The sequence below is a fragment of the Rattus norvegicus genome, chromosome 6 (genome assembly GCF_021556685.1).
Source record: "Rattus norvegicus strain SHRSP/BbbUtx chromosome 6, alternate assembly SHRSP_T2T, whole genome shotgun sequence".
NCBI lineage: Eukaryota > Metazoa > Chordata > Mammalia > Rodentia > Muridae > Rattus > Rattus norvegicus.
In genome coordinates, this window is record NC_141539.1 from 61,064,571 (window position 1) to 61,090,843 (window position 26,273).

The 26,273-nt window shown below is 36.3% G+C and overlaps 1 protein-coding gene and 1 pseudogene across 12 annotated transcripts in view; both read left to right on the plus strand.

Annotated features, from left to right (window-relative positions):
* Dgkb (diacylglycerol kinase, beta) overlaps positions 1-26,273 on the plus strand; it is a 756,364-nt gene that overhangs the window by 173,631 nt on the left and 556,460 nt on the right. For 6 of the 11 annotated variants that reach the window (XM_087554410.1, XM_087554412.1, XM_087554415.1 and 3 more), the window contains exon 3: positions 10,828-10,904. In XM_087554410.1, the coding sequence (XP_087410536.1) occupies positions 10,828-10,904 (77 nt within the window). 11 annotated transcript variants of the gene reach the window in all.
* LOC103692620 (thyroid hormone receptor-associated protein 3 pseudogene) lies at positions 14,288-20,862 on the plus strand (annotated as a pseudogene). The gene is made up of 3 exons (XR_015623530.1): positions 14,288-14,363; positions 15,684-15,736; positions 16,461-20,862. The product of XR_015623530.1 is annotated as a thyroid hormone receptor-associated protein 3 pseudogene (transcript).

The window sequence follows — 26,273 nt, forward strand, 5'->3', positions numbered from 1 at the left end:
GTTTCCCCTCTCCCTTCCCTCCTCCCCCTGCTTCTTTGAGGATGCTTCCCCTCCTGCCTACCCACTCCCAATCTCGCCTCAACACCGTGACATTTCCCTACACTGTGGAAAAGAGTACTCATAGGACCAAGGCCTTCTCCTATTGATGCCAGACAATGCCATCCTGTGCTACATATGCAGCTGGAGCTATGAGTTCCCCATGTGTACTCTTTGGTTGATAAGGTTTAGTCCCTGCAAGCCCTGGGGGCTCTGGTTAGTCCATACTGTTGTTCTAAAGGTATTGGAAATCCCTTTAGCTCCTTCAGATCTTTCTGTAACTGCTACATTGGGTTCCTTATACTCTATCCGATGGTTAGCTGCAAGCATCCTCATCTGTATCAGCAAGGCTCTGGAACAACCTCTCAGGAGACATCCATATCAGGCTCCTGTTGGTGAGCTCTCCTTGGCATCAGCAGGAGTAACTAACTGGGTTTGGTGGCTGCATATGGGATAGATCCCTAAGTGGGTCAGTCTCTGAATGGCCTTTCTTTCAGTATCTGCTCCATTCATTGTTCCTGTATTTCTTCCAGTGAGTATTTTGTCCCCCCTTCTAAGAAGGACTGATGCATCCACATTTTAATCTTCCTTCTTCCTGAGCTTCATATGGTCTGTGAATTGTATCTTTGGTTTTTTTTAATTACCCTAAACAGTTTGTAGTAGCAGCTTTGAAGAACTAGAACTTAACATATCATTTGTAGGAATTATATGGTTACAATACCTTAAGAAGTATTTGATTCATACTATGTTATAGTTAAATATAACCTTAGTTTATATAAATATGCAAAGTCTATACTAAATACAGAATACTTGTTGAAGTTCTTTCATCTAAAAGTGGATTTAATAATCTACCCTAGCATCCTATTATTTCTATACCCCTCCTTCTTTTTCATCTTTTCTCCCTTCCTTTACCCCTAACACTAGATAGAAGAAAAATGATAGAAGAAAGAAAAGAATTAGAAAAAGAAATCCCTGAATCTAACCTTTATTTTGTCTCCTCTATGCCCAAGACAATAACAAATTATAACCAACATTCTTAAAATGAAACTATATATCCATCAACCATTGAATGACTAAAAAGCACCCACCCTACCTCTTGGGAATTAGGACATCACTGTTTTAAAATTTCTTTCTGCTGTCTGGGAGTGTCATTTTCCTATTTTGGAGTCCCTAAGAAAATTGAGATATTGGTTAATCCTAAGAAAGCTAGCTAGATGCAATATTTGCTGCCCAGTTTCTGCTGAGAAAGTTCAGGGCTTTATTGAAGTACTGACTGGAACAGTCTGTGGTTCTAGATTATCCAACTAATCATTTAAAAATCTTCTCCATTTTATCTCCATGGTGTCTATAAACATATAAACTTCTAAAGTAATAGACGTTTCTCTATTGATATATGTATAGAATGTACAATGTGCCCAATTCATTTAAAGAAAATTATTTGCTTTCTTTGCTCTCTTTTTGAGAAGGTCTGTCTTTATTTATAAATTAGTTTAGACTGTATAACCAAACTGTAATAACTTTTTATCTATGCCATTGGAAAGCATTGCATGATTAGTCTTGAGGATTTTGTAGGTAACAAGATTTATTGGTTGGAAATAACTGAAGTCTAAATTGTTTCCAAGTAGAGGGACAAGCAATACAAGTTACATGTTTTGATTGATTTTATGATTTCTTTATGTATGTTTGCACCCAAAATATCCAGGTTCCCCACTATCCAATCTGACTTTTGTCAATTTGGATGGGATGAATAGTATTTTTATCTCCTGCTACTATAAAGGTGAAATTGCTCCTCCAACGCAATTTATTTCTTTCCCTCCATTCTAAAGTTAGGACATCCTTAATATAAACAAGTTGATTTCATTCTGCAGTTATTTTCACACAGTCCAATGTATTTCAGTGAACTTGGTACTAGTTTCATTGATATTTATAATTTTAAAGTCATTAAACCATTATGTAATATATCTCATGGAGATCTAATATTCCCCCTTCTGTTCTAAAAGCATTTGCTTTAAAATCCTGTCAGGTTGTGTGTGTGTGTGTGTGTGTGTGTGTGTGTGTGTGTGCATGTGTGTGTGAGTGCATTCTAAAATATTCTATTCTGATCAATACACATGCCTGGAAATAATTAGCTTAATCTGCAAAGGGATTTTCAAGACATTCACTATGTCTACTAGGTATTTAATCTCAGAATCATCCTTTTCAGGACTTTAGGCAGAAACCCATTGGAATTCTGACTATATATCTGTAGTGTTATGTATCCAGATGTGCAAGTATCTTAATTCTCTAAACTCTACAAAATGAAATGCAAGATCCATTATATGACTACCAGAAGCTATCAAGAAATGGCTAAGACAAGCAAGGGACTTTTCAGGAGATGGCCTATCAATTTTTATGAGTGAACTCCGATTGTAAGGTCACCAGATACTTCACCGTAGGATTGCTTCTTGTTGCTGATATGCCTTTAAAAATAAAAGAAACTATTATATAGACTAATGATTCCTGGGCATCAGTTCACCCTATTGAGCAAATTTCCTGCAGTTCAACTTGAATATGAACTTTCAGAAATTAATGCTGTTTACATGAATTAGTGCATTTATAGGATTCCTAATTTGATTCAAATAAAATAAAGGCTTAAGGAGATAGTTTGAGTTGCTCTGCCAAAAAAAGACATAATAAAGCTAAAATCAAAAATAGCTCTCTCATCATAGAATAATAAGTAAGGACTACATAATGAGAAATACAATGAGATTTCCCAATTACACTAAGGAGAGAAATAGTCTTGGAACAAATTTGTGATCAAGAAAAAACATTCATTTTTGATATTTTCCAAGGATGAAGCTACAGGTGTGAACTGTGATAAAGCAAGGCCATATGAAACTCTTGCTTTGAATTTATAATGAGCTTATGTAATGAAACACTCATTTGAACTAGTATTGGCATCTTTCTATAACTCCCCTTAAAAGTTACAACATTTTATCTATGAGGTAATTATTCTTTTTTTCTTTTATTGGATTTTTTAAATTTACATTTTAACTATTATCCCCTTTCCCCTGCAAAACCCACTATCCAGCCGCCTCCCAGCTTGTATGAGGGTGCTTCCTCACCCACCCACTCACTCACTCCTACCTCCCTGCCCTGGCATTCCCCTACACTGGGGCATCCAGCCTTCATAGGACCAAGGGCCTGTTCCCATTGATGCCCAACAAGGCCATCCCCTACTACATATGAGGATGGAGCCATAGGTCCATCCCTGTGTTCTCTGGGGATGGTGGTTTAGTCCCTGGGAGCTCTGGGAGATTTGGTTGGTTGGTATTGTTGTTCTTATGGGGTTGCAACCCCTTCAGCTACTTCAGTCCTTTCTCTAACTTGTCCACTGGGGTCACTGTTCTCAGTTTAATGGTTGGCTGTGAGCATCTGCTTCTTTATTTGTCAGGTTCTGACAGAACCTCTCAGGAAACAGCTATATCAGGCTCCTGTCAGCATCCCTGGCATCCACAATAGTGTCTGGGTTTGGTGTCTGTGTATGGGATGAATCCTCCCAGGTGTGGCAGTCTCTGGATGGCCTTTGTGGAGTCTCTGCTCCCCAGGTTCCTTCTTCTTGAGCTTCCTGTGGTTTGTGAATTGCAACTTGGGTAGGTTCTAACTCACACCTGACAGAATGCCTAAGATCAAAACCTCAGGTGACAATAGATGCTAGGGAGGATTTGGAGAAAGAGGAACACTCTTCCATTTATGGTGTGATTGCAAGCTGGTACAACTCCTTTGGATGTCAGTCAGAAGATTTCTCAGAAAAATGAACATAGTACTACCTGAGGACCCAGCTATACCACTCCTGGGCATATAGCACTATGTTCATAGCAGTCTTATTTATAATAGCCAGAAGCTGGAAAGAACCCAGATGTCCTTCAACAGAGGAATGGATACAGAAAATGTGGTACATTTAAACAGTGGATTACTGCTCAGCTATTAAAACAATGACTTCATGAAATTCTTAGGTAAATGGATGGAACTTGAAAATATCCTGAGTGAGGTAACCCAGTCACAAAAGAACACACATGGTATGCACTCACTGATATGCAGATATTAGTAGACCAAATGCTTGGAGATATTTTTTTTACATAGATAACTTTTGTCTAAAGGCTACATAAGCTGAAAGCAATAATAAAATTGAGGTGCAGGCACTTGTGCTTCATTCAATGCTCATGTTGTCTCTGTCTGTTCGTGTATGTGCTTGAATTCTCCCTTTCTTACCTTCTTTTCTCTCTACGCTACAAAGAGTTAAAGAATGCCAACACAGAGCAGGGACCCTAAACTAGAGAGAAAAGACCCCTAGCAATTAAGCCTTTTTCTCTTAATCCCAAGGTGTTGACCAGCAGGAGTTAATCACCAGAATGAGCAGTAGCATTTGGTCTTAGAAGTTAAAGAAAGGGGGAAAAATACCAAATGTAAGCTACTCTGGCCACCAAAATCTCAACTTTTGTCACCTCAACTGACTCCAGCCACTCATTGCTGCCTGTCTCAGTCTAACTAAATGTACAGAAGGACATTGTTCCAAGATAGCTGACTGTTGAGCTAGCCACTCTTTGACCTTCCATGACAGCCAACCAAGTCTTATACTCACAGGTACTGTCTTGCTGCCAAACGCATCCCCCCCAACCCTCCCTACCCCCTAACTCCCCCACCCCAGAAGCTTTTTACCCGCAGTGCATGCCTGAGCTTCTGGTCCCACCCTCTCTACCTACTGCTCACAGGTCTCTTAAACGGATTTAGTCTAAAGACCAACTAGAAAATTGTGTCAGGCTCTGGGAAGTGGTTATTTCCTGCCTTCCAACTGATTTTAAAGCCTTCTTACTTGGCTTTCTGAGTTGTCTCAGGCCTTATAATGTGCTCAATGTTGGGCACCATTTGTAACCACTGGCTTTTCCACCTGTGCCCCAGTTCCTGAAACAACAACACTAAGACTTGTTTATATATGAATAAATGCCTAGACAATAAGATTGGGATTGTTCCCTGACTAGCTCATAGCATAGTTGGCCTGTTTATTCAATTCTACTAGTGTCACATGACTGGTTACCTCTTTTCGGTTGCAAATGTCTGTCTCCTCAGCATTGAGGGTGAATCGCTTCCCCTACTTGATGCTATCCCAGGTTCCTCTCTTCCTACCGGAATTTCCACCTCCTATTTTCTCCCTCAGCTCATTGGTCAAACAGCTTTTTATTGGCAGGTGCTGATTCCATACAGTATACAAGGGATTCTGTCTACAACATTCAGGATTTGAGACAATATTTTGACATTTTAAGTTCTTTAGAATATGCATGTGGGCCCAGTAGTGTAGCTGACATTTTGTTAGTCTGTGTGATCTTCTTTCTTTTATACTCCTTCAGTCTTTTACCACTCATTCAACTCCCTAACACTAGACAGGAAAGAACAAAATAGGAAGGAAAGGGAGCAATATTACCATTAAGACTGATTCCTCCTGCTTAGGCACGTCAATTCTTTGGGTTTTATCTTTGCATCAAGGTATCTAATGTGCTCTTCTTCTATCTTCTTTGTGCAAAACTATCTAACAAACTGCAACCAACTACAACCAACCATCCAACAGCCCAACAACCCCTCTTGGGGCCATAGTATTTACACATCCTCTTAAGAGTCCACAGAATTACAAACATCCTACAATCAGAGAAACTATCTATTGCTGTAAAAATCATGCTCCTTCCAGACCATGAGACAACTCATAGTTAGCTGCAGTGGACAATCTGAAATAGTCTCAACCCACAACTTGGATTGAAACAAAAGCATACCCTTATAATATTTCTGTGTTTTCTAAAGAAGCCAAAATCCCGAAATTGTCATTACATAGAAGTGAGGCTCAGAGAGCAAAGTCAATTGTTGCCAAGGCAGAGAAACCAATCTTAATCCCTAGGACATGGCAGAGAGACCTGACTCCTGTAAGGTATCTTATGAACACACATATTCCATGACATAAATGTACACACACACACACACACACACACACACACACACACACACACACACACATATTCAGGGATATTTGAATTTTTCTTTTGTATTGAAAACTTATGTTCTCCTGTTAGTAACTAAACAATTTCCCTGGCCTCAAATGATATTTTTTACAGAATCAAAAGACTTTGGTTTCTACATCTTATCAAATATTATTTCTGTTTCTAAATGTACAGGGCTGAAAATTCAGAAACTAACTTCATCCTAGCATTTTACATTGTTCTAAAACAGGATGTTATTAGCAGTGTGACTAGAGAATGCAACATTGTTTTTGCCAGAATGTCTGCTTTCTCACTAAGTGTCTTCAACCCACATAAGAACTTTTTAAAAAACAAAACTGTCATCCTCTGAACTAGTGTGGGCTTATTTTTTAATAATCTAGAGATTCAAAACATTAAGTCATAATTCTATTTCACTAAATGTTTTGATTTAACACATATAATGACTGCACTAAATGCTATTGCCCACAGAAGCAAATTTTCTACAACAAAGGATTTTAAACTAGCATATTAAATATTGCTTTAGAACAGTTTACATTACATTCTTTATCTCGGTTCATAAAAAAACTTAAAGAATCTAGATAAAAAATAAAATAATACTGAAGAAAGTTGGTGATGACCTGAAATCTGGGGTATGGAGAAAGCTAATTGCAGAGCTCAGTTGTTGCAGTGCTGATAGCAGAGATGATAATAAAGACATAATGTATCCCACTCTAACCATCTCCTACTCCAGCAGGAGCATAAACACAATGAGTTTATTTTTACCCTTGTTCATCTATAGTTAAAAGTGTAGTAAACATGGTAACCAGGATGCAGACTTCTTTGATAAGACAGAACCAGACTACCAAAGTAGTCTAGTAACAACGTGTTATTTATAACAGTGATTAATGCATTTTGTATTTTATGTAAATTTAATGGAAGTAGTTGAATATAACATTCCTTTCTAATGACAGCTGTGACTACTCTCTACCTTGTAGAACTATTGCCCTTTACATACACTTGCCTGATACACCTAATACACACACACACACACACACACACACACACACACACACACACACACATATTATCTGGTACATCAGAGGCACAGGAAGATAAAGTAAGACTATCTCAACAATCAACTAAAATTATAAATATAGGCTTATGTGACTTATATTTAAGGTTATACACATTTAAATAAATACATTATTTTGGAACAATTGAAATCTGTTATTTTCATGAAGAATAATGAGACTGCTTTGAACAACATAGTCTTTAATACTTTCATAGTGTGTTTTCTAATGATGTAGTATAAATGTGTCTATGTTTATTTTGTAAACTCTTTGCTGTGGCTTCAAAAAATAGGTCAGTAGCTGAAGCCTTGCAGCACAACCACGAAGACTAGAGTTCAGGCTCCCTGCCCCCCTTAGAATTCAAGCGGGTTTGGCAAGACCCCTGCAATACCAGAGCAGAAGGAAAAACCCAGGGAAATCATGGAGAAGAATGGATAAATAAAATACCCAAATTGGTGAGCCCTGCAGACAAGTGAGATAGTTTGAATCAATATATAAGGAGGAAAACAATGAAACAAGAGACCCTATCTTAGCATCAAGCCACCACAAACATGAAAGCATACAAACACACACAAACACACATGCATGACCTTCTCCACAGGCACATACACATACAAATAATGCTTATGCATCTATACACATACCATACACATTCTAAAACATGTCTCTCTTATTGAAAACAATTTTTAGTTAAAATAACCAATCTTCCTAAAGCAAAATATATATTACATGCAGTCCAATCCAAATCCCAACACTGTTATTCACAGGCCTTGAAAGGACAACTTTCAACTTCATATAGAAACATAAAACCTAGAATAGGTACAATAATACTGAACATCTAGAGGTCTCACCATTCCTAATTTCAACTTGTACTACAAACCTATAGATGATGATGATGATGATGATGATGATGATGATGATGATAAAAACAGTGTTTTCATAAAAACACACTTTCAATTTGACAATTCTGAAACAATTAATATATATAAATACCTATAGACAACTGATATTTTTAAAATGAAGCCAGAAATATTCACTGGAAAAAAGTTACTGTCATCAACAAATGGTACTGTTCTAACTCTATTTGTGCTGTGAAGAAGAATGCAAATAGATCTGTAATTATCTACCTGCACTGAACTCAACTCAAAATGAGTCAATGACCTCAACATAAACTAAGCACACTGAATCTGATAGAAGGGAAAGTGACAAATACTCTTGACCTTAGTGGCATAGGAGAAGACTTCCTGAAGAGAACACCAATAGTATAGGCACTAAGGTCAACAATTAATAAATGGAATCACATGAAACCGAAAAGCTTCTACACAGCAAAAGACACCAACATTTGGACAATGGAGGTACTGATCTGAAAGGTTTTTACCAACTTAACATCTGATGAAGAGCTTGGATTAATAACATATAAAGAACTTAAGAAACTTGCTTTCAAAAAATAATCTGATTTAAAAATTGGCTACCCATCTAAAGAGATAAGTCTTTTTTTTTTACTTTTTTTTTATTAACGAGTATTTCTTATTTACATTTCAAGTGTTAGATGCCTAGAACAAATGAAACTCAAGACGGATGATCAAAATGTGAATGCTTCACTTCTTCTTTAAAAGGGGAACAAGAATACCCTTGGCAGGGAAGGGAGAGGCAAAGATTAAAACAGAGACTGAAGGAACACCCATTCAGAGCCTGCCCCACATGTGGCCCATACATATACAGCCACCCAATTAGACAAGATGGATGAAGCAAAGAAGTGCAGACTGACAGGAGACGGTTGTAGATTGCTCCTGAGAGACACAGCCAGAATACAGCATATACAGAGGCGAATGCCAGCAGCAAACCACTGAACTGAGAATAGGACCCTCGTTGAAGGAATCAGAGAAAGAACTGGAAGAGCTTGAAGGGGCTCGAGACCCCATATGTACAACAATGCCAAGCAACCAGAGCTTCCAGGGACTAAGCCACTACCTAAAGACTATACATGGACTGACCCTGGACTCTGACCTCATAGGTAGCAATGAATATCCTAGTAAGAGCACCAGTGGAAGGGGAAGCCCTGGGTCCTGCTAAGACTGAACCCCCAGTGAACTAGACTGTTGGGGGGAGGGCGGCAATGGGGGGAGGGTTGGGAGGGGAACACCCATAAGGAAGGGGAGGGGGAGGGGGATGTTTGCCCGGAAACCGGGAAAGGGAATAACACTCGAAATGTATATAAGAAATACTCAAGTTAATAACAAAAATATATGTATGCACTCATGGCAACTAAGAATGTGCTGAAGCTTCATTGAAGTATCAGTCTTCTGTATTTTTGAGTAAAAACGTATAGTTGTTGTTTATGATCACTAAGCCTCAGGAAAATTTGGAAGAATTATATTCAGGTGCTTGGAAAAATTTGCTCATTTCTTTTCCATGAAAAAGCTGAAAAGTTCAATTTCTCACGTTTCAAACTTAGTATTTACAAATTTTCATGTTTTGAGAGTTTCTCTTTGTAGCCCTGGATTTCCTGGAACTCTGCAGAACAGGCTGTTCTTGAACTCAGAGATTTGCCTGCCTCTGCCCTCCATGTACTAAGATTAAAGGCATGTGGCATCACGGCCTGACTAAGTATTTGTGCATGAGACTTTTTTATGGGACAGGGAGGCACTTATTCTGCTACTTCCTTCCTTCCTTCCTTCCTTCCTTCCTTCCTTCCTTCCTTCCTTCCTTTCTATACTATTATATTTATATATTCATTTATTTGTTCAGAGACAGGATCTTACTATATAGCTTTGGCTGTCTTGGACTCAATATTGTATAAACAAGTTGAACATTTATGTAGTTTTTCATTTTCTTCCATTATATTTCTCCAACTTAAGGAAATAATAAATTTAAAATGACTTGATCAGAAGTTATAATCTTATGAAGACTTGTTTTAGTTGAAATTTTAATGTAATATTTATCAGCTTCTGAGATTATTTTTATACAGTGATACTTATCACTACTCAATATGAAAGATCCTAATGGTTTTGTTTGGTCACACAAAAACTGATCCATTTGAATGTTCAAAGCAGCATTTTTTAGATTAACCCAAACTCAGGAAAATCCAAATGTAAATTTGTTGATAAAAAGTATAAGATGGACAGGGAGTGTAGTTCTGTGGGAATTAATCACTGTTGCACTCAGTCTACAACAGTGATACGGATATGAGACCAGCAGCTGTAATTTAACAAGGGGTAATGATACTCTCTCTGTCTTTTTAAGTTAGATTTATTGAATTCAGTTAGATTATTACACTATCCAAATACAGCAAGAAAACATAAAAATCTCTTTTATTTGTCACTAAGTATTATAATAGACAGACTGTGACCTGAATCCTGAAGAATGTACTTGTCAATGTGTGTGTGTGTGTTATCTGTGAGTGTATATATGTGTGTATATATATGTATATATATGTTACTTTCATTAATTTTTGTCATTATCTTTTATGACTGAGTAGACTTTGTGTGCTGGAGATGTACGTCAATGGGAGAATGCTTATCTCACTTGTGCAAGAACCTGTCTTTACTCCTCAGCTTCCTGACCCCCTCAAAAGACATTTTATGTGTTGATTTTAAATTTTGATTTCTGTTTTTGATGATTTTTATTATATATCTTTGTTTTTTTAAGTTGGACTACATAAACATATTAAGATTATATAAATGGTTTGTATGTTTTTTTCTCTCTCTCTTTTGTTCTAGATTCTACAAAGAAATTAAAGGATGTTCTTGAAGAATTCCATGGTAATGGTGTGCTTGCAAAGTATAATCCTGAAGGGGTAAAGCTTCCTTTTTTTCTTTATCAGTTTAATAAAGTGCCTGCTAGATGAATTTTCTTCATGGAAAATTCTAGAAAAATATGTATATGTGTGTTTATATAAATGCACACACATATACTTATACTTCTGCATATATATGCATATGTATTTGTGCATACATATACATGTATATATCTCACATACCATAAACCATTAGCACATTTCATATAATAAAATTCATAACAAATAGATACTTCAGAGGGCCACTAGTTATAGTATATTTTATACTACACTTATTGATGAAAATTCTTCTAGAGTGTGTGTTTTTGAGAAAGTGTATATCATTAAAATACATTGTATGAGGGTTTTTTCCTAGAAGTTAGGAAACAGGATTAGATAAAAAAGAAGGATACAGTTAATTATCCCCCTATGTTCTGTAGCTTTTAATCTAAACTGTACATGGGTAAGGGATAGGGACTAACTGTTTTCAGGAAATTATTCCTTAAAGAAAACTTTCGGGGTGGGTATAACCATTGTATCTTATGAAGCCACCCAAAGGACAATTAAATTCTCCCCTTATCATGTACTTATTAATTTATAAAGAGTTTGTCTGCTCCATAAACTCCTTTTGAATACACTATTTTACAGAGTTCATTTACAAATTATTTGTGAAGTAATTCTCCATTTAATATCAGCTGAGTGATATTATATACTGTGTGCTCACAATTGCTGTTAGTTTGTAGCCCCATAAACTGATCTTGCAATATATGAAAATAAAAACAAACAGATTTCCCCAAAAATATGTCTACATATGTCATCCAGAATTGTTTGTAGATTGAAATATGGTTTTTTGATTTTACATATTTGTAATAGTACAATTCCTTCCCATCCTTCAAGATATTTCTTCTGTAGAATATGTAGTTCAATGTGTAAATTTTGTAGTTTTCTAATCTCCACCAGTCTTTATCATAGGTTTTTTTGTTTGTTTGTTTTGGTTTGATTTTAGCTGAGGTGAGACCTCACTTTGTCACTCAGGCTATCCTCAGACAGGCAAACTCTTTCCACAGCTGTCCAAGTGTGACATGCATACCACATCAGCTTTCATTTCATGTTTTCTTTTCTCGTCACTATAAGTCATAACTATACATTCCAAATGTAGCCCGTGTTTCACAATGTGACTTTAGTGATTGCCAATGATGGAGAATGTATCAGCCTTTATAATGGCATTTCCCCTATTAGATGCCAAGAAAGAATCAGATACATGGCATGTGCTTCCTTGCTATTTTGTGATTATAAATGTTACATAGTAAAAAAAAAAGTTAAAATTAGTGGATAATTATTATAACACAGAAAATCTCAGAGTCCAAGAGAATAGATTGGGGGAAGAAGAGAAGACAACAATAGATAAATTTTAATAAGCTACAATTGCCCCAGTGATACCTGAAAATATACATCTTTACATATAAACTTAAAATATTTATTTTTTCTAAACATAACAGCTGCTTGTCAGTTCACTTAGAGTTTGTATATGGCAATATTGCTTGTACTGTGCCGTCCTTGTCTAAAGAACTCCAAGACTCTCTCACACTATCTGTTACCTGATGATTATAAGGCACAGATGTATTAATAAATACAATATAATGTCGTCTCTTCAGTAATGTGTAATTCTCCATGAATAATAAAATTTATTGAAAACATTAAGATAGTACTAGTTGAAAAACAAAAAAGTAGATTTTATTATGACCCAAGAGCAACTCTAAATTAAGAGTAAGTAGAAACTCTTATTTAAATTATTAATAATATTTATTTAAGATAAAAATGAGTGATTATGACTCCTTTTAGAGTAAGTCTGTATTTTACAAAAGTACCTAGAAAACAACTAGAAATATCTGAGGTAGATAATGAAACACACCAAGGTTATTTTTTCTAGAGACTAATTTGGTTAATTAAAAGGTAAACCAATGCTATGAAAGAATTCTTATAAACAAATCACATAAGAAGCTATTTTCCTATCTTAACTGATCAGATTGCTACAATGTTACTTGCACAATTATATATAAGTTAGAATTTGTGTAAAAAAGAACTTAAGAAAAATTTAATCACACCTAGTTTTAGAAATGATAAGTCCTCCCTTACTTTAAAATAATTGTCATTACTTCCATGAAATGTTTTGGCAAACTGAAAGAGAAGCACATATTCCTTGTGCTTCACTTATATTTGCAAATAAAGTTATTAAAGGCATTGTTTAGCTTGAAGTTGGTTAAAACAGTATAAAAGGTTGTATGGAAAACTTCTATCAAAGAAAATGTGGTCTATTCAGAACTGTTTTCATAATAAATAATTATTAGATAATAGATTTGAACAGGATGAGTTATTTTTAAGTTTGCATTTAAAAACGACTTGACAGCCCTTTCTGGAAAAATTGTGTGATGGAAACCTAAATAATAGTTTTAAATGTTCTCTAAAATTTAAAATTTTAAAATATCTGATGTACCTAAATTAACAAAAGTAAAGTTTTAAATATATATTCAGCAAGATATAATGATGAATCTCATAAAAATAGTAAACTTTGGTATATGAGAAAAGCCAGCTTGTTTTTGCATGTTTCTCTTTTTTGTTTGCTTGTTTTTGTCTAGGATATCAAACTTGACTCCAAAGTGTTTCAGTCTGGGACTATTTGATATCTTTCACTAATAAAAGAAAAAAATGTAAGAGAGGAATAAATAAATTTTAATATACTTTTATATATACACATTTTTATTACTCCCTCATGAATGCTGTATTCATAGTTGCTGTTAATCCTTATATTTGAATCAGACCAATAGAAACTATTGGTGTATATGCAAAGAATCGTGTACTCAATTATTCTCAATTTTTGGTTTAAATCAGACTCACAAAGATCTTTAAAAGCATGGACTGTTGCTTGCCTCCTCCCTGCTCTAGATTCTCCTTGAGTGTTTCTGGGTTTGGGCTCATGATTTGCTTTCTGGACAGTTTCCCAGTGTATGCATACACGGTTGTATTGCATTAGAATTTTGACATCCAGCTCCAAAGGGTGCATTATAAAATCAATCTATCCTCTTTAAATTTTAGTGAAAATATCAGCAGAATTAGATATATCGGTACAAATTCTTTTACATTAACACATGTATTCTTTCTTTCCTTGCATGCACAGAAACAAGATATTCTTAACCAAGTAAGACATTTTCTTTTCTATTGAAATCTACTTTCTGATTTGAACTATGAATTACTCACCCATACCACTAACTATACTTATACTAACTAGGCTAACTAGGTTCCCATAGCATACAAGATCACCCAGAGTACATAAAAGTATAACAGAACAACAGAAAATCCCCCAATTACTATCACTAATAGAGATCTGATGTCATAACCAGATGAAAATGTCCAATGCACAGACTTTTAACTTAGAGAATCTGGAATTTACTTTTCTTATTTTACCAAACATATTAACTTCAGGTAAGTTTATTTAAATGAATTGATAACCAGTTTACAGCGTGTTATTAGAAAACTTAATGAAAAATAAAATAGTAAGGACATTTAAATTTTATTTTGTTTACAGTTCTATGTTCACTATGTGGAGGAAACAAAGCTAAAAGGCTGCTGATATTTCACTCTTTCAGGAAGGGCATGCAATCTATTGCTCTGTCAATGAAGATCTGTCCTGCGAACACAGCTCTTCTAGAAGTTCAGTGAAGGGTATAGCATCTATGCACGTTTTGGGGTGCTGGAAATAAATATTTTGAATAGAGTAGATATACTATAGCCATGTTTTATCAATTCAAGAATATGTTTGGTCCTGAAGAGAAGCCTCAATGGAGATATGTTTGTTGTGTGAGTATAAGAACAGGGGTCTTGGCACCTAGCACCCACCTAAAAAGGCTGGCACAGAAGTTTTGTACAACAATTTCAATTCTGGAAGGCAGAGAGAGAAGGATCCTGGAAGCTTGCTAGCCAGATAGCCTAAACAATCAGGGGTCTCCAACTTCAGTGAGAAACCCTGACTCAAAAGAATGGAGAACAATAAAGAAAGCTGGCATGAAACCCTGACCTTTCTTTATGAGCACAAACCCTTTGTCGTGCATACATGTTACGTGATCTCTCTAGGAGCACACATTCTCTTACTTACATTTCTACTGCAGTGACAAACACTGTGATCATGATGGGGGACATGGCAATGCACAGGCAGGAATGGTGCTCGACTACTAACTGAAAACTTACATCTTGAGAACTCATAATCACAAGGCAGAAGGAGCAAAGACACTGGAAATAAAGAAGTTTTTTAAAACTTCAAATCTTGCCTTCAGTGTCACACCTCCTTCCACAAGACCACATCTCTCACTCGCTCCCAAAAAGTTCCACCAACCAGGGACCAATATTCAAATATAGTAGCCTATCAGAGACATTCCTATTCAAATGAACATATATATATATATATATATATATATATATATATATATATATATATATTTCTCCCAAGATGAGGTTCTACTGAGATGATAGTCACTGACCATAATAACAGTTTTCATCCTCCATTGCAGAGCACAACCTTTCCTCACTTTGTCCCACAATTTTGTAGAAACATTAGCTCCTCAAATGCAGGTTCCATGAGATTTAATGATACTACGCAGGCAGTTGCACGGAATAAGTGATTGTCTTCTATCCCAGCATGCTCAGCTCATCACCACTAAATAGCATTGCTCAGCATCTTCACTCAACAAACACATCTTTTCATACCACCTGCATTATCACTCTCACTTTTTCTTCAACCACCTGAAGGTTTCTATGTTCTTGTATCTGACACAGCCTCCATTCTGCATGCTAGTACATCAGTAGCTAACTGATCAGTTGTAGAACAGAAAAAAGAAGCAGACAAGGTTGGAGAGTACCACCTGGAGGGCGGGGGCTAAAAGATGTGGTGAATGTGTATGTTGTTGCTCTTAGACAAGAGCAACATTGTTCCTGACTGAGGTCTGGAGTTCTCTATGCATTTTCTACCAGTAGTTTGGCTTAAGGCTCAGGTATGCTTTTATAGTTTCTATTCCTTGACTCAACTGTGGTGCTGTTTTGTAGTTTCTGTTAAAATCTAGACCTTTCATATTCACACACATGAAATTCTATGGCTTTCTTTGAGAATCCTGTAAACATAGATTCTACAGTACATAATGTTGACAACAAAAGTATATGTTAAATGCCTTCAGTAAGGACATTGATCCTCATGTAATTAACCAAAATTACCATCCCTGTAAAATAAATTATAAGTATTATCAAGCTCAGCCTTTTCTATTAAAGGTAGAAAAATATAAGACAGAAATATGAGGTTATTTTAGAGATTTGTGTTCAAATTGCCCATGTGTATCACTTTCAAAGACAAACTCCCTGGCTTAGTTTACCTATGAAATGCAAATATTTTTCAGGAGTTTATATTGAAAAAGGTTAAAACTTAAAGCATCAGAAAAAGAAGTAATCTGATTTAGTGAAGTTGTTACTTTAGTGCTTAGAAACATGTTTACCTAGTCTCATGACAAAACTAATCCATCCCAGATGGACTCATAGAAGTCAGGTTTTGCTGGATATCCGTCTGGAACACACCAAGTTCAGTTTGATCATGGTTCTGGGTCTTTGAGTCCATCCAAAAAGAGTCCTGTGGGTAAGAGACTACCAATCACAGGCTCTGCATATGGTCAATGTCATAAAGTGGAGAGTGTTGCTTTAGGAGGAGCAGGATATATAAGGTATTTGGAAGAGCAGAAGACAGAGAATGGTAAGGACAAGAGGCAGGCACAGGCAACACTAGAGAGAGGCTGAAAGTGAAAGGGAGCTTCAATGAGGCTGATGTAAAACTGAAATCTGATCCATTTGTCCCAAGACAGACATAGAGAAGCCTTTCTGAAGCAGCCAATATCCTAAAAGATAAAATGTCCATGATTACTTTGAGAAAAATATGCTGACCTCTACAAGGAGGAGTTGGATGAGCAAGATAAGGACAAAAGAAAGGAAAGGAGGGAACCCGAGTTTGATGATGAGCCTGGACTTATATCTCAGATCATAGACTCAGAGCCTGTACAAGCAAAACCTAGAAGAAGACAAGTCAGACAAGTGGGAGAGACTGGTGCATGCAGAGAAGGAAAAGCAGAGGAAAGCCGAGAAGCTGGATAAGGAACCTTTTACATAAAGATCTGGAAAGGAGGACCACGCAGCAGTCAAGAGGAGCAAAGTGTGCACAGGGGCTTTGTGCCAGAAAAGAATTTCCAACTGACTATATGCAAGGTGGTTCAGGAAAAAAGTTCATTATCTCCATCAAGGAACACCTTTGAGAGTCATGACAAGCTGGAACACAAAGGAAACTTTTCCTCATGGAAGTCTTCTTTTTCCATTATTTAGGAGAACCAGGCCAATAGCCAGATGGACTCCTTCAGTGAGGACCTTGCATGATGCAATGGCTTATTGGCTCAGGAAGAAAAGCTGTCTCAGCATCTAGACCCTAGAAATAAAAAGGAGCAGGAAATGAGTTGCATTTTTCATTACATAGAGTCAGCTCAGTCTCACTGTAACTCTTCACAATTGTTTACCCAGCAGAGTGCCGATTGTTTATCATGTTAAAGAGCATCACTTTGGATCCTCTTGAATTACATTGCATGAGTGCTTTATTAAATACCTATGAGAGGAAATGAAAAAAAGACAGCTAAAAATAAGAAAAACCCAGAGATATACGGAGGATAGACATTTCCCCCACTACATTGAGACAACACGGTTTAACTCATGAGGAATTAAAACGTCCATGAGAACCTGGCTACAAGATTGAACAAAAATATAAAGATGAACATGTTGACCTTCCCCTTCAAATCCAATGTCATAAAAAGCATAAGAAGAGAGATCTTTAGTGAGGTAAATCAGAAGCATCAATGGATTTCCTAACTCTAGCCACTCAAAAGAAAGGTCAACAGAAAAAAAGCAGAAAGGATCAAAGAAATAGAAGCACTGCAATGCAAAATGACCGTCTAGGCTCTCTGCTTCATCTTTCCCGTCACCTTATTCCTACAAAGCAGAGGGATATGCCAAGGAATCAAAGAAGAGAGAGGAGGGCACCACGGGTTTTGATAAATCCAGACTGGGGAGCAAGACTTCGTGAATTTGTGGGTCTGAAAAACAGAGGCAGCAAAGCTCAGGAACCCCTTCAAATTCAAGCAAGAAAGAGTTTTGAGCCAAGGAAATTTCTGATAACAACAACAACAACAACAACAACAACAACAACAGCAACAGCAACAACCACAATGATTTTCCAAAGAAGAAACAGAGAAGAGGAATGGGATCCACAGTACACACCCAAAAGCAAGAAGTATTACTTGCCTGACAACCAGGAAGGGAAGGGTAGTGACAAACAGATGAGCCATGGCTGTGGACATGTAGGTTCATGCTACAAAAATCCATTACCAACCCCAAGTGGGCCCACGATAATTTCAGTGGGAAGGAGGGAGAGATTGAAGACGATGAGAGTGGGTCAGAGATCAGAAAAGACAAGGATAGTTTACAGCCCACAGCTGATTATGGGCCACTCTTAATGGAATCCTTGCTCAGGGGAGAAAGGTGCTTGGAGAGGCTTGTGGCTAAACAAGAAACCTCAAAGTTACTGAAAACCCCACCATACAACCCATCAGGCATATAGAATCAATGATAGCAGAATGTCACTGGTGCTGTCCCAATAGAAAGAGAATGCTGCCATAGAACCCAGTATTAGGTTCATGTTTCGAGCCTGCACACAAAAATGCGCGCGCGCGCACACACACACACACACACACACACACACACACACACACACACACACAAACAAATCACCACCACCACCACCACCACCATAAACATCAAAATTACAGGAATTGACAATCATTTATCATTAATATTCTTAACATTAATGGACTCAATTTCCAATTAAAAGACAGAGACTAAAGGAACAGATGGAGAAAAAGATCAATCATTTTGCTACATACAAGAAACACACCTCAGCATCAAAAACAGATATTACCTGAGAGTTAAAGGCTGGAAAAAAGTTTTTAAAGCAAACGTACAGAAGTAAACTGGAGTAGCTATTCTAATATCTAATAAATAGACTTTTAACCAAAATTAATTAAAAGCGATGGGAAAGAAGACTACATACTTCTCAAAGAGACATCTATCAAGGTGATATCTCAATTCTGAACATATATGCCAAAAATGCAAGGGTACCCACACTCATACAAAACAATATGAAAGCTTAAACTGCACATTGAACTCTACACATTGATAGCAGGAGACTTCAATGCCCCACTTTTACCAAAGGAGAGGTCATGGAGACAGAAACTAAGTGGCAAAATAAGAAACAAACAGCCATTATAAATCAAAAGAACTTGACAGATATCCACAGAATATTTCAGCCCAGTATAAAAGAATATACCTTCTTAGCACCTCATGGAACCTTCCCAAAATTGACCATATAGTTGGTCACAAAGCAAGCTTCAACAGATACAAGAAAATTGAAAAAGCTCCTTGTATCTTATTAGACTAACATGAGTTAAAACTGGACTTCAACAGCAACAAAAACATCGGAAGCATATAAATTCATAGAAACTTGACAACTCTCTACTCAGTGATTACTGGGTCAGGGGAAAAATAAAGAAATTAAAGACATTCTAGAATTCAATGAAAAACGAAGACATAACATACCCAATATTATGAGATATAATGAAAACAGTGCTAATAGGAAAATTTATAGCACTAAGTGCCTTCATAAAGAAATTAGATACAAGTCATACTGGCAATTTAAAAGTATACCTGGAAGCAGTAAGAAACAAAAGAAAGAAAGAAAGAAAGAAAGAAAGAAAGAAAGAAAGAAAGAAAGAAAGAAAGAAAGAGAGAGAGAAGGAAAGAAAGGGAGGAAGGAAGGAAGGAAGGAAGAAAGAAAGGAAGGAAGGAAGGAAACATAGCCAAGAAGATTGAAAAGCAGGAAATAATCAAACTTGTGGCTTAAATAAATCAATTAGAAACAAGTAGAACAATGCAAAAATGTCAATGACATCAACAGCTAATTCCAGGAGAAAATCAACATGATAAATAAACTTTTAGTCAAATTAATTAGAGACAGTATTCAAATTAACAAAATCAGATAGTAAAAGGAAGACAAAATAACAGATAACAGAAAATCTAAAGAATCATTTAGGTCTTACCAAAAAGGACTATACTCCACAAAATTAGAAAATCTAAATAAAGTGGATGATTTCTAGATATATCCCACTTAGCAAAGTTGAATTAAGATAAGGGTAACAATTTGAACAATCTCCTCAAATTTGTCCATAAAATAGAAATAGAAAAAACATTGCCAAACTCATTCTATGAGACCATGAGACCACAGTCACTTTGTTACATAAGCCACACAAAAAGTCAACAAAGAAAGAGAACTTCAGGTCAATTTTCCTTATGAGCACTGATGGAAAATTACTCAATAAAATGCTCACAAACCAAATCCCAGAACATACTACAAATATCATCAATCATGATCAGGTAGGAATCATCCCATGTATGCAGGGGATGGTTCAATATATGAAAGTCCAACAATATAATCCACCATATAAAGAAACTGAAAGAAACAACATAACAATTTCATGATATGTATTTGAAAAGACTTTGACAAACTCCAACTCCCCTTCATGCTGAAAGTCTTAGAAAGTTCAGGGATACAAAAAGCATGCCTAAACATAATAAAGGCAATATATAGCAAGCTCATAGCCCACATTAAATTAAATGGAGAAAAATTTAATGTAATTTCACTAAAATTAGAGACAATACAAGGCTGTCTACTCTATTCAATATAAAACTTAAAGTTCTACTCAAGCAATAAGACAATGAAAGGAGATCCAGAGGATACAAATTTGAAAAGAATAAGTCAAGGTATCACTATTTTCTGATGATATGATAATATATGTTAGTGACCCCAAAATTTTTATCAAAGAACTTCATACAGCTGATAAACACCTTCAGCAAAGTGATTAGGTAAAAAATTAACTGAAAACAATTCAGTAGTCCTCTTTTATGCAAACAAGAAGTGGACAAAGAAAGAAATTAGGGGAACAATACCCTTTATAATATAAAATTCTTTGGTGTAACTCCAACCAAGGAAGTAAAAGATCTGTATGACAAGAACTTCAAGTCTGTCAAGAAAGAAATTGAAGAAAATATCAGAAGATGGAAAAATCTTTTATATAATGGATAGGTAGGATTAACATAGTGAAAATAGCCATCTTCTCAAAAGTAATCTATAATTTCATTGCAATCCCCATCAAAATTCCAACACAATTCTTTACAGACCTTGAAAAGGCAGTTCTCAACTTTATATGGAAAAAAACAGGTTAGCTAACAATCCTGTACAATAAAAGAACTTTTGAAGGTATCATCATCCCTAATCTCAAATTGTACTCAAGACTAATAATAATAAAATTACATTGTATTGTTTTAGAAACAGACAGGTTGATCAATGGAATAGAATTGTAGACCTTGAAAAAAAGCATTCACCTATAAACACTTCGTTTTTGACAAAGGAGCCAAAACCATAAAATGGAAAAAGAAAGTGTCTTCAATAATTGTGCAGCTCTAAGTGGATGTCTGCATGTAGAAGGATGTAAATAGATCTATATTTATCACCCTGTACAAAACTCAAGTCCTTGTGGATCAAGAACCTCCACATAAAACCAGATGCACTAAATCTGATAGAAGACAAAGTGGGGAATATCCTTGAATGCATTGGGACAGAACTCAGGCTCTAAGATCAACAACTGACAGATGGGACCTCACGGAATTAAAAACACTTTCATAAATTCTTCATCTGACTGAGGGTTAATATCCAAAACATATGAAGAACTAAGAAGGTAGACACCTACAAACAAAATACAGATTTAAAAATGGGTTGCAGAGCTAAACACAATTCTCAACAAGCACACTCTAGTTGCTGAGAAGCACCTAAAGAAATGTGGTCTCCTTAGTCATTAGGGAAATGCAAATCTAAACAATCCTGAGACTCCATGTTACAGAAGTCAGAATGGCCAAGCTCAAAACTCAGGTGATGGCACATGACAGGGAAGATGTTGAACAAGGAATACTCATCCATTGCTAGTTAGAGTGCAAAGCTGTACAACCACTTTGGAAATCAATTTGGAGGTTTCTCAGAAAACTGGGAGCTATATACATATACAGATACATATACAGATACAGATGATACAGATACAGATACCGATACAGATACATACATACATACATACATACATACATGTATACATACATACATATACATACATACATACACACACACACACACACATATATATATATATATATATATGTATATATATATATATATATATATATATATGTGAGGTAACCTAGTAAACCACAGGGAAACTTTCTCAACTATGTCCCATAGCAGCTTTATTCATAATAATCAGAAACTGGAAAGAACACAGATGTCCCTCAACTGAAGTGAAGAATGGGTAAAGAAAATTGGTTCATGTACACAGTGGAATACTATTTAGCTATTAAAAACAAAGAAATCATGATTTTTTTCAGGCAAATGGATGGAAATTGAGAATGTTATTCTGAGTGAGGTTTTTCCAGAGCCAGAAGGACACATATGGTATGTACTTACTTATAAGTGGACATTAGCCATAAAATGCAGGATAACCGACCCAAAGAAGCAGGGTAATAAGGGGGTTGCAAGGGAGGATACATGAATATCACTCAGAGGGAGCAACTAAATAATTATATGAGGTGGATACAAAGAGGAAACTGAGTAGGAATGGGGGTGAAGAGGGGAGCAGGACTGATGATCATGTTTGAGGAGAGGAGTAGTGGGAGAGGGTTGGGCATGTGAATGGAAATTGCTGGGGTAAGCTCTGGGACTATCTGGAGGTCTGGGATGCCAGAGATTTTATGATTCAGCCTAGCTGAGATTCTTACCACAGGGGGATAGAAAAGGAATTCAAGAAGAGAGAGGGAGACATTAATCTACCCACAAAACCTTCAATCCAAATTTGACTTGCTTACAAGATGTGCAAGGTTGAAAGTTAAACAAAGACTGAAGGAACAGCCAACCAATGATTGCCCCCCCAAATTGCGACCCATCAAATGCAAGAGAGCCAAGCCTTGGCACTGTTAATGATACTCTGCTATGCTTACAGACAAGGACCTAGCATAATTGTCTCCTGAGAAACTTCATCCAGCAGTGGATGGAGGCAGATGCAGAGACCCACAAACAAACATCAGGGAGAATTGAAGGAATCTTGTGGAACAATTGTGGATAGAATTGAACAAGCTGGAGGAGTCAAGGACATCAAGAGAAGACCTACAGAATTAACTAATCTGAGTCCATGAGCTCAAAGAAACTGGGCCACCAACCAGAGAGCCCTGAACCTCGACCCTTACACATTGGTAACACGTGTGCAGGGCCTGAACCTCGACCCTTACACATTTGTAACACGTGTGCAGCTTGGTCTTCATGTGGGACATAACAAGTGGAACGGAGGCTATCTCAGTCTCTGTTTTCTGCCACTGGATCCTCTTCCTGCGATCTCAACTGCTTGGTTAGGCTTCAGTGGGAGAGGATGTGCCTAGTCTGCTGGGACTAGATGTCCCAGAGTGGGGTGGTTCTCTAAAGAGAAGGGGAGGGGGCAATTGGAGAAGGGATTTATGAGGGTAGGACTGAACAGAGAAAGTAAGGGGGTTATGATCAGAATGTAAAGTGAATAAAAAATAAATTATTGGAGAAAAAAATGATTTTTTCATTTAATAGTCTGAATTTCCCAAAATAAACAACACCTGTAGAACTCATTTGAAGATTTTACAGTATTCCATATTATAAAGTAAATGTGCAAATTAAGTATATTATCTATTTATGACAAAAGTCATGATTTAGGCAACAGTATTTTAGGTGATCTTTTCAATTCTTTTATAGAGAAAAGTAATGGTCATTCAGGAAACATTGGAAAATATTTCCTCAATGAATGTGATTTGGGAATATTAAGTCAGATGAGTTTTGTCAATAAGGTCATTTTGGTTTCAAAACTTTGTTCCGTATATAAAACTGGAAGTATAGTATAGAAATTTGTCCCTAAGTTTATAGTAAGGAATGTCAGGAAACAGCTTCATATATTCAATAAATATTTTAACTACAGACCTTTTGACATCATCTTCTATATTTATTGATGAACAGAAAAATCCATTCTTATACATGCAGTGGTTCACTTTTTAGAAGCAAGAGATTTTAAAAGGTTTTACACTCTCAACTCAGTAGTTTGAGAGTGTTGTCTAATTATAAATAAAAAGAGAAGCTGAAGTTTTGATTTAGGAAGGGAGTGAATTTTATCATTTTGAGCCAGTAAAAGGACAAATTAAAATGTAAAACAACTAATATATTTCCAAGACAAAATTACCTTTTATTTATTCCATTTATATTTCTATTTCACTATCAATATACCCAAGATTCTAAAAAGTACTCTATACTGATGTTTTAAAGAGATTTGTTTATTTATTCTGTGAGTACACCGTCACTCTTTTCAGACACACCAGAAGGGGACATCGGATCCCATTACAAATGGTTGTGAACCAATCATGTGGTTGCTGGGAATTGAACTCAGGACCTTTGGAAGAGCAGTCGGTGCTCTTAACCGCTGAGCCATCTCTCCCTCTATACTGATTTTTATTCATTCAACTGTTAAATGTTAGTATTATGATATTATGAAGAAATTTTAACGAACAAACTACTAATAAGAAAGATAATGGAAAATATCATCCTGAGTGAGCTAACCCAATCACAGAAAGACATACATGGTATGCACTCATTGATAAGTGGCTATTAGCCCAAATGCTTGAATTACCCTAGATCCCTAGAACAAACGAAACTCAAGACGGATGATCAAAATGTGAATGCTTCACTCCTTCTTTAAATGAGGAATAAGAATACCCTTGGCAGGGAAGGGAGAGGCAAAGATTAAAACAGAGACTGAAGGAACACCCATTCAGAGCCTGCCCCACATGTGGCCCATACATATACAGCCACCCAATTAGACAAGATGGATGAAGCAAAGAAGTGCAGACCGACAGGAGCCGGATGTAGATCGCTCCTGAGAGACACAGCCAGAATACAGCAAATACAGAGGCAAATGCCAGCAGCAAACCACTGAACTGAGAATAGGTCCCCTGTTGAAGGAATCAGAGAAAGAACTGGAAGAGCTTGAAGGGGCTCGATACCCCAAAAGTACAACAATGCCAAGCAACCAGAGCTTCCAGGGACTAAGCCACTACCTAAAGACTATACATGGACTGACCCTGGACTCTGACCCCATATGTAGCAATGAATATCCTAGTAAGAGCACCAGTGGAAGGGGAAGCCCTGGGTCCTGCTAAGACTGAACCCCCAGTGAACTAGTCTATGGGGGGAGGGCGGCAATGGGGGGAGGGTTGGGAGGGGAACACCCATAAGGAAGGGGATGTTTGCCCGGAAACCGGGAAAGGGAATAACATTCGAAATGTATATAAGAAATACTCAAGTTAATAAAAAAAAAAGAAAGATAATGGATTATTTTAATTTCTTGAGAACATAATCAACACACACATTATGTATATATATATGCTATATATATACTTATATATACAAAATTTGAAATTTAAAAGGTAACATACATATGTATTTAAAAAGGTCATACACACACACACACACACACACACACACACACACATATATATATATATATATATATATATATATATTAGGGAAAGCATCCCAGAAGCACATCACATTACACCTGCTCTCCCATGCAAGATTTTTGCAGGCTTCCAGTGGGAGGGTAACATTTTTTACTGGTTTAATTCAACATCTTTTTCTATAACTGCTAACTCTCACCTAACACATACATACATATATATATACACATAGCACATATACACATATATGCATATTACATACATAGATGTATTGATACATAAATATAATTTACTCAAATCATTACCCATATCTTAAAATCTATATTTTGTACTGATATTTCAAATTATAAAATTTATTTTAAGTTTACTAAAAATAATGTGACATAAAATATGTTCCTAATGAATAAGAATATACATTCTAGAGCATATACATTCTCTCTCACTTTCCCCAAATATTCTTAAACATAAAAGATATGCAGTTTTTTTTAAAAGAGATAGCTTACAGAAATTACCTTTTAGCCACTCTAATAAAATGCAAACTATTTCATCTCAGGGAGCTCACTAATGGGTGAGGAAGGATTCCTCCAGGGCTCTGGAGGTGAGGCAAATCTTCTGGTGCATACTGTTGCTCTCCAGAGAACAGCCTCT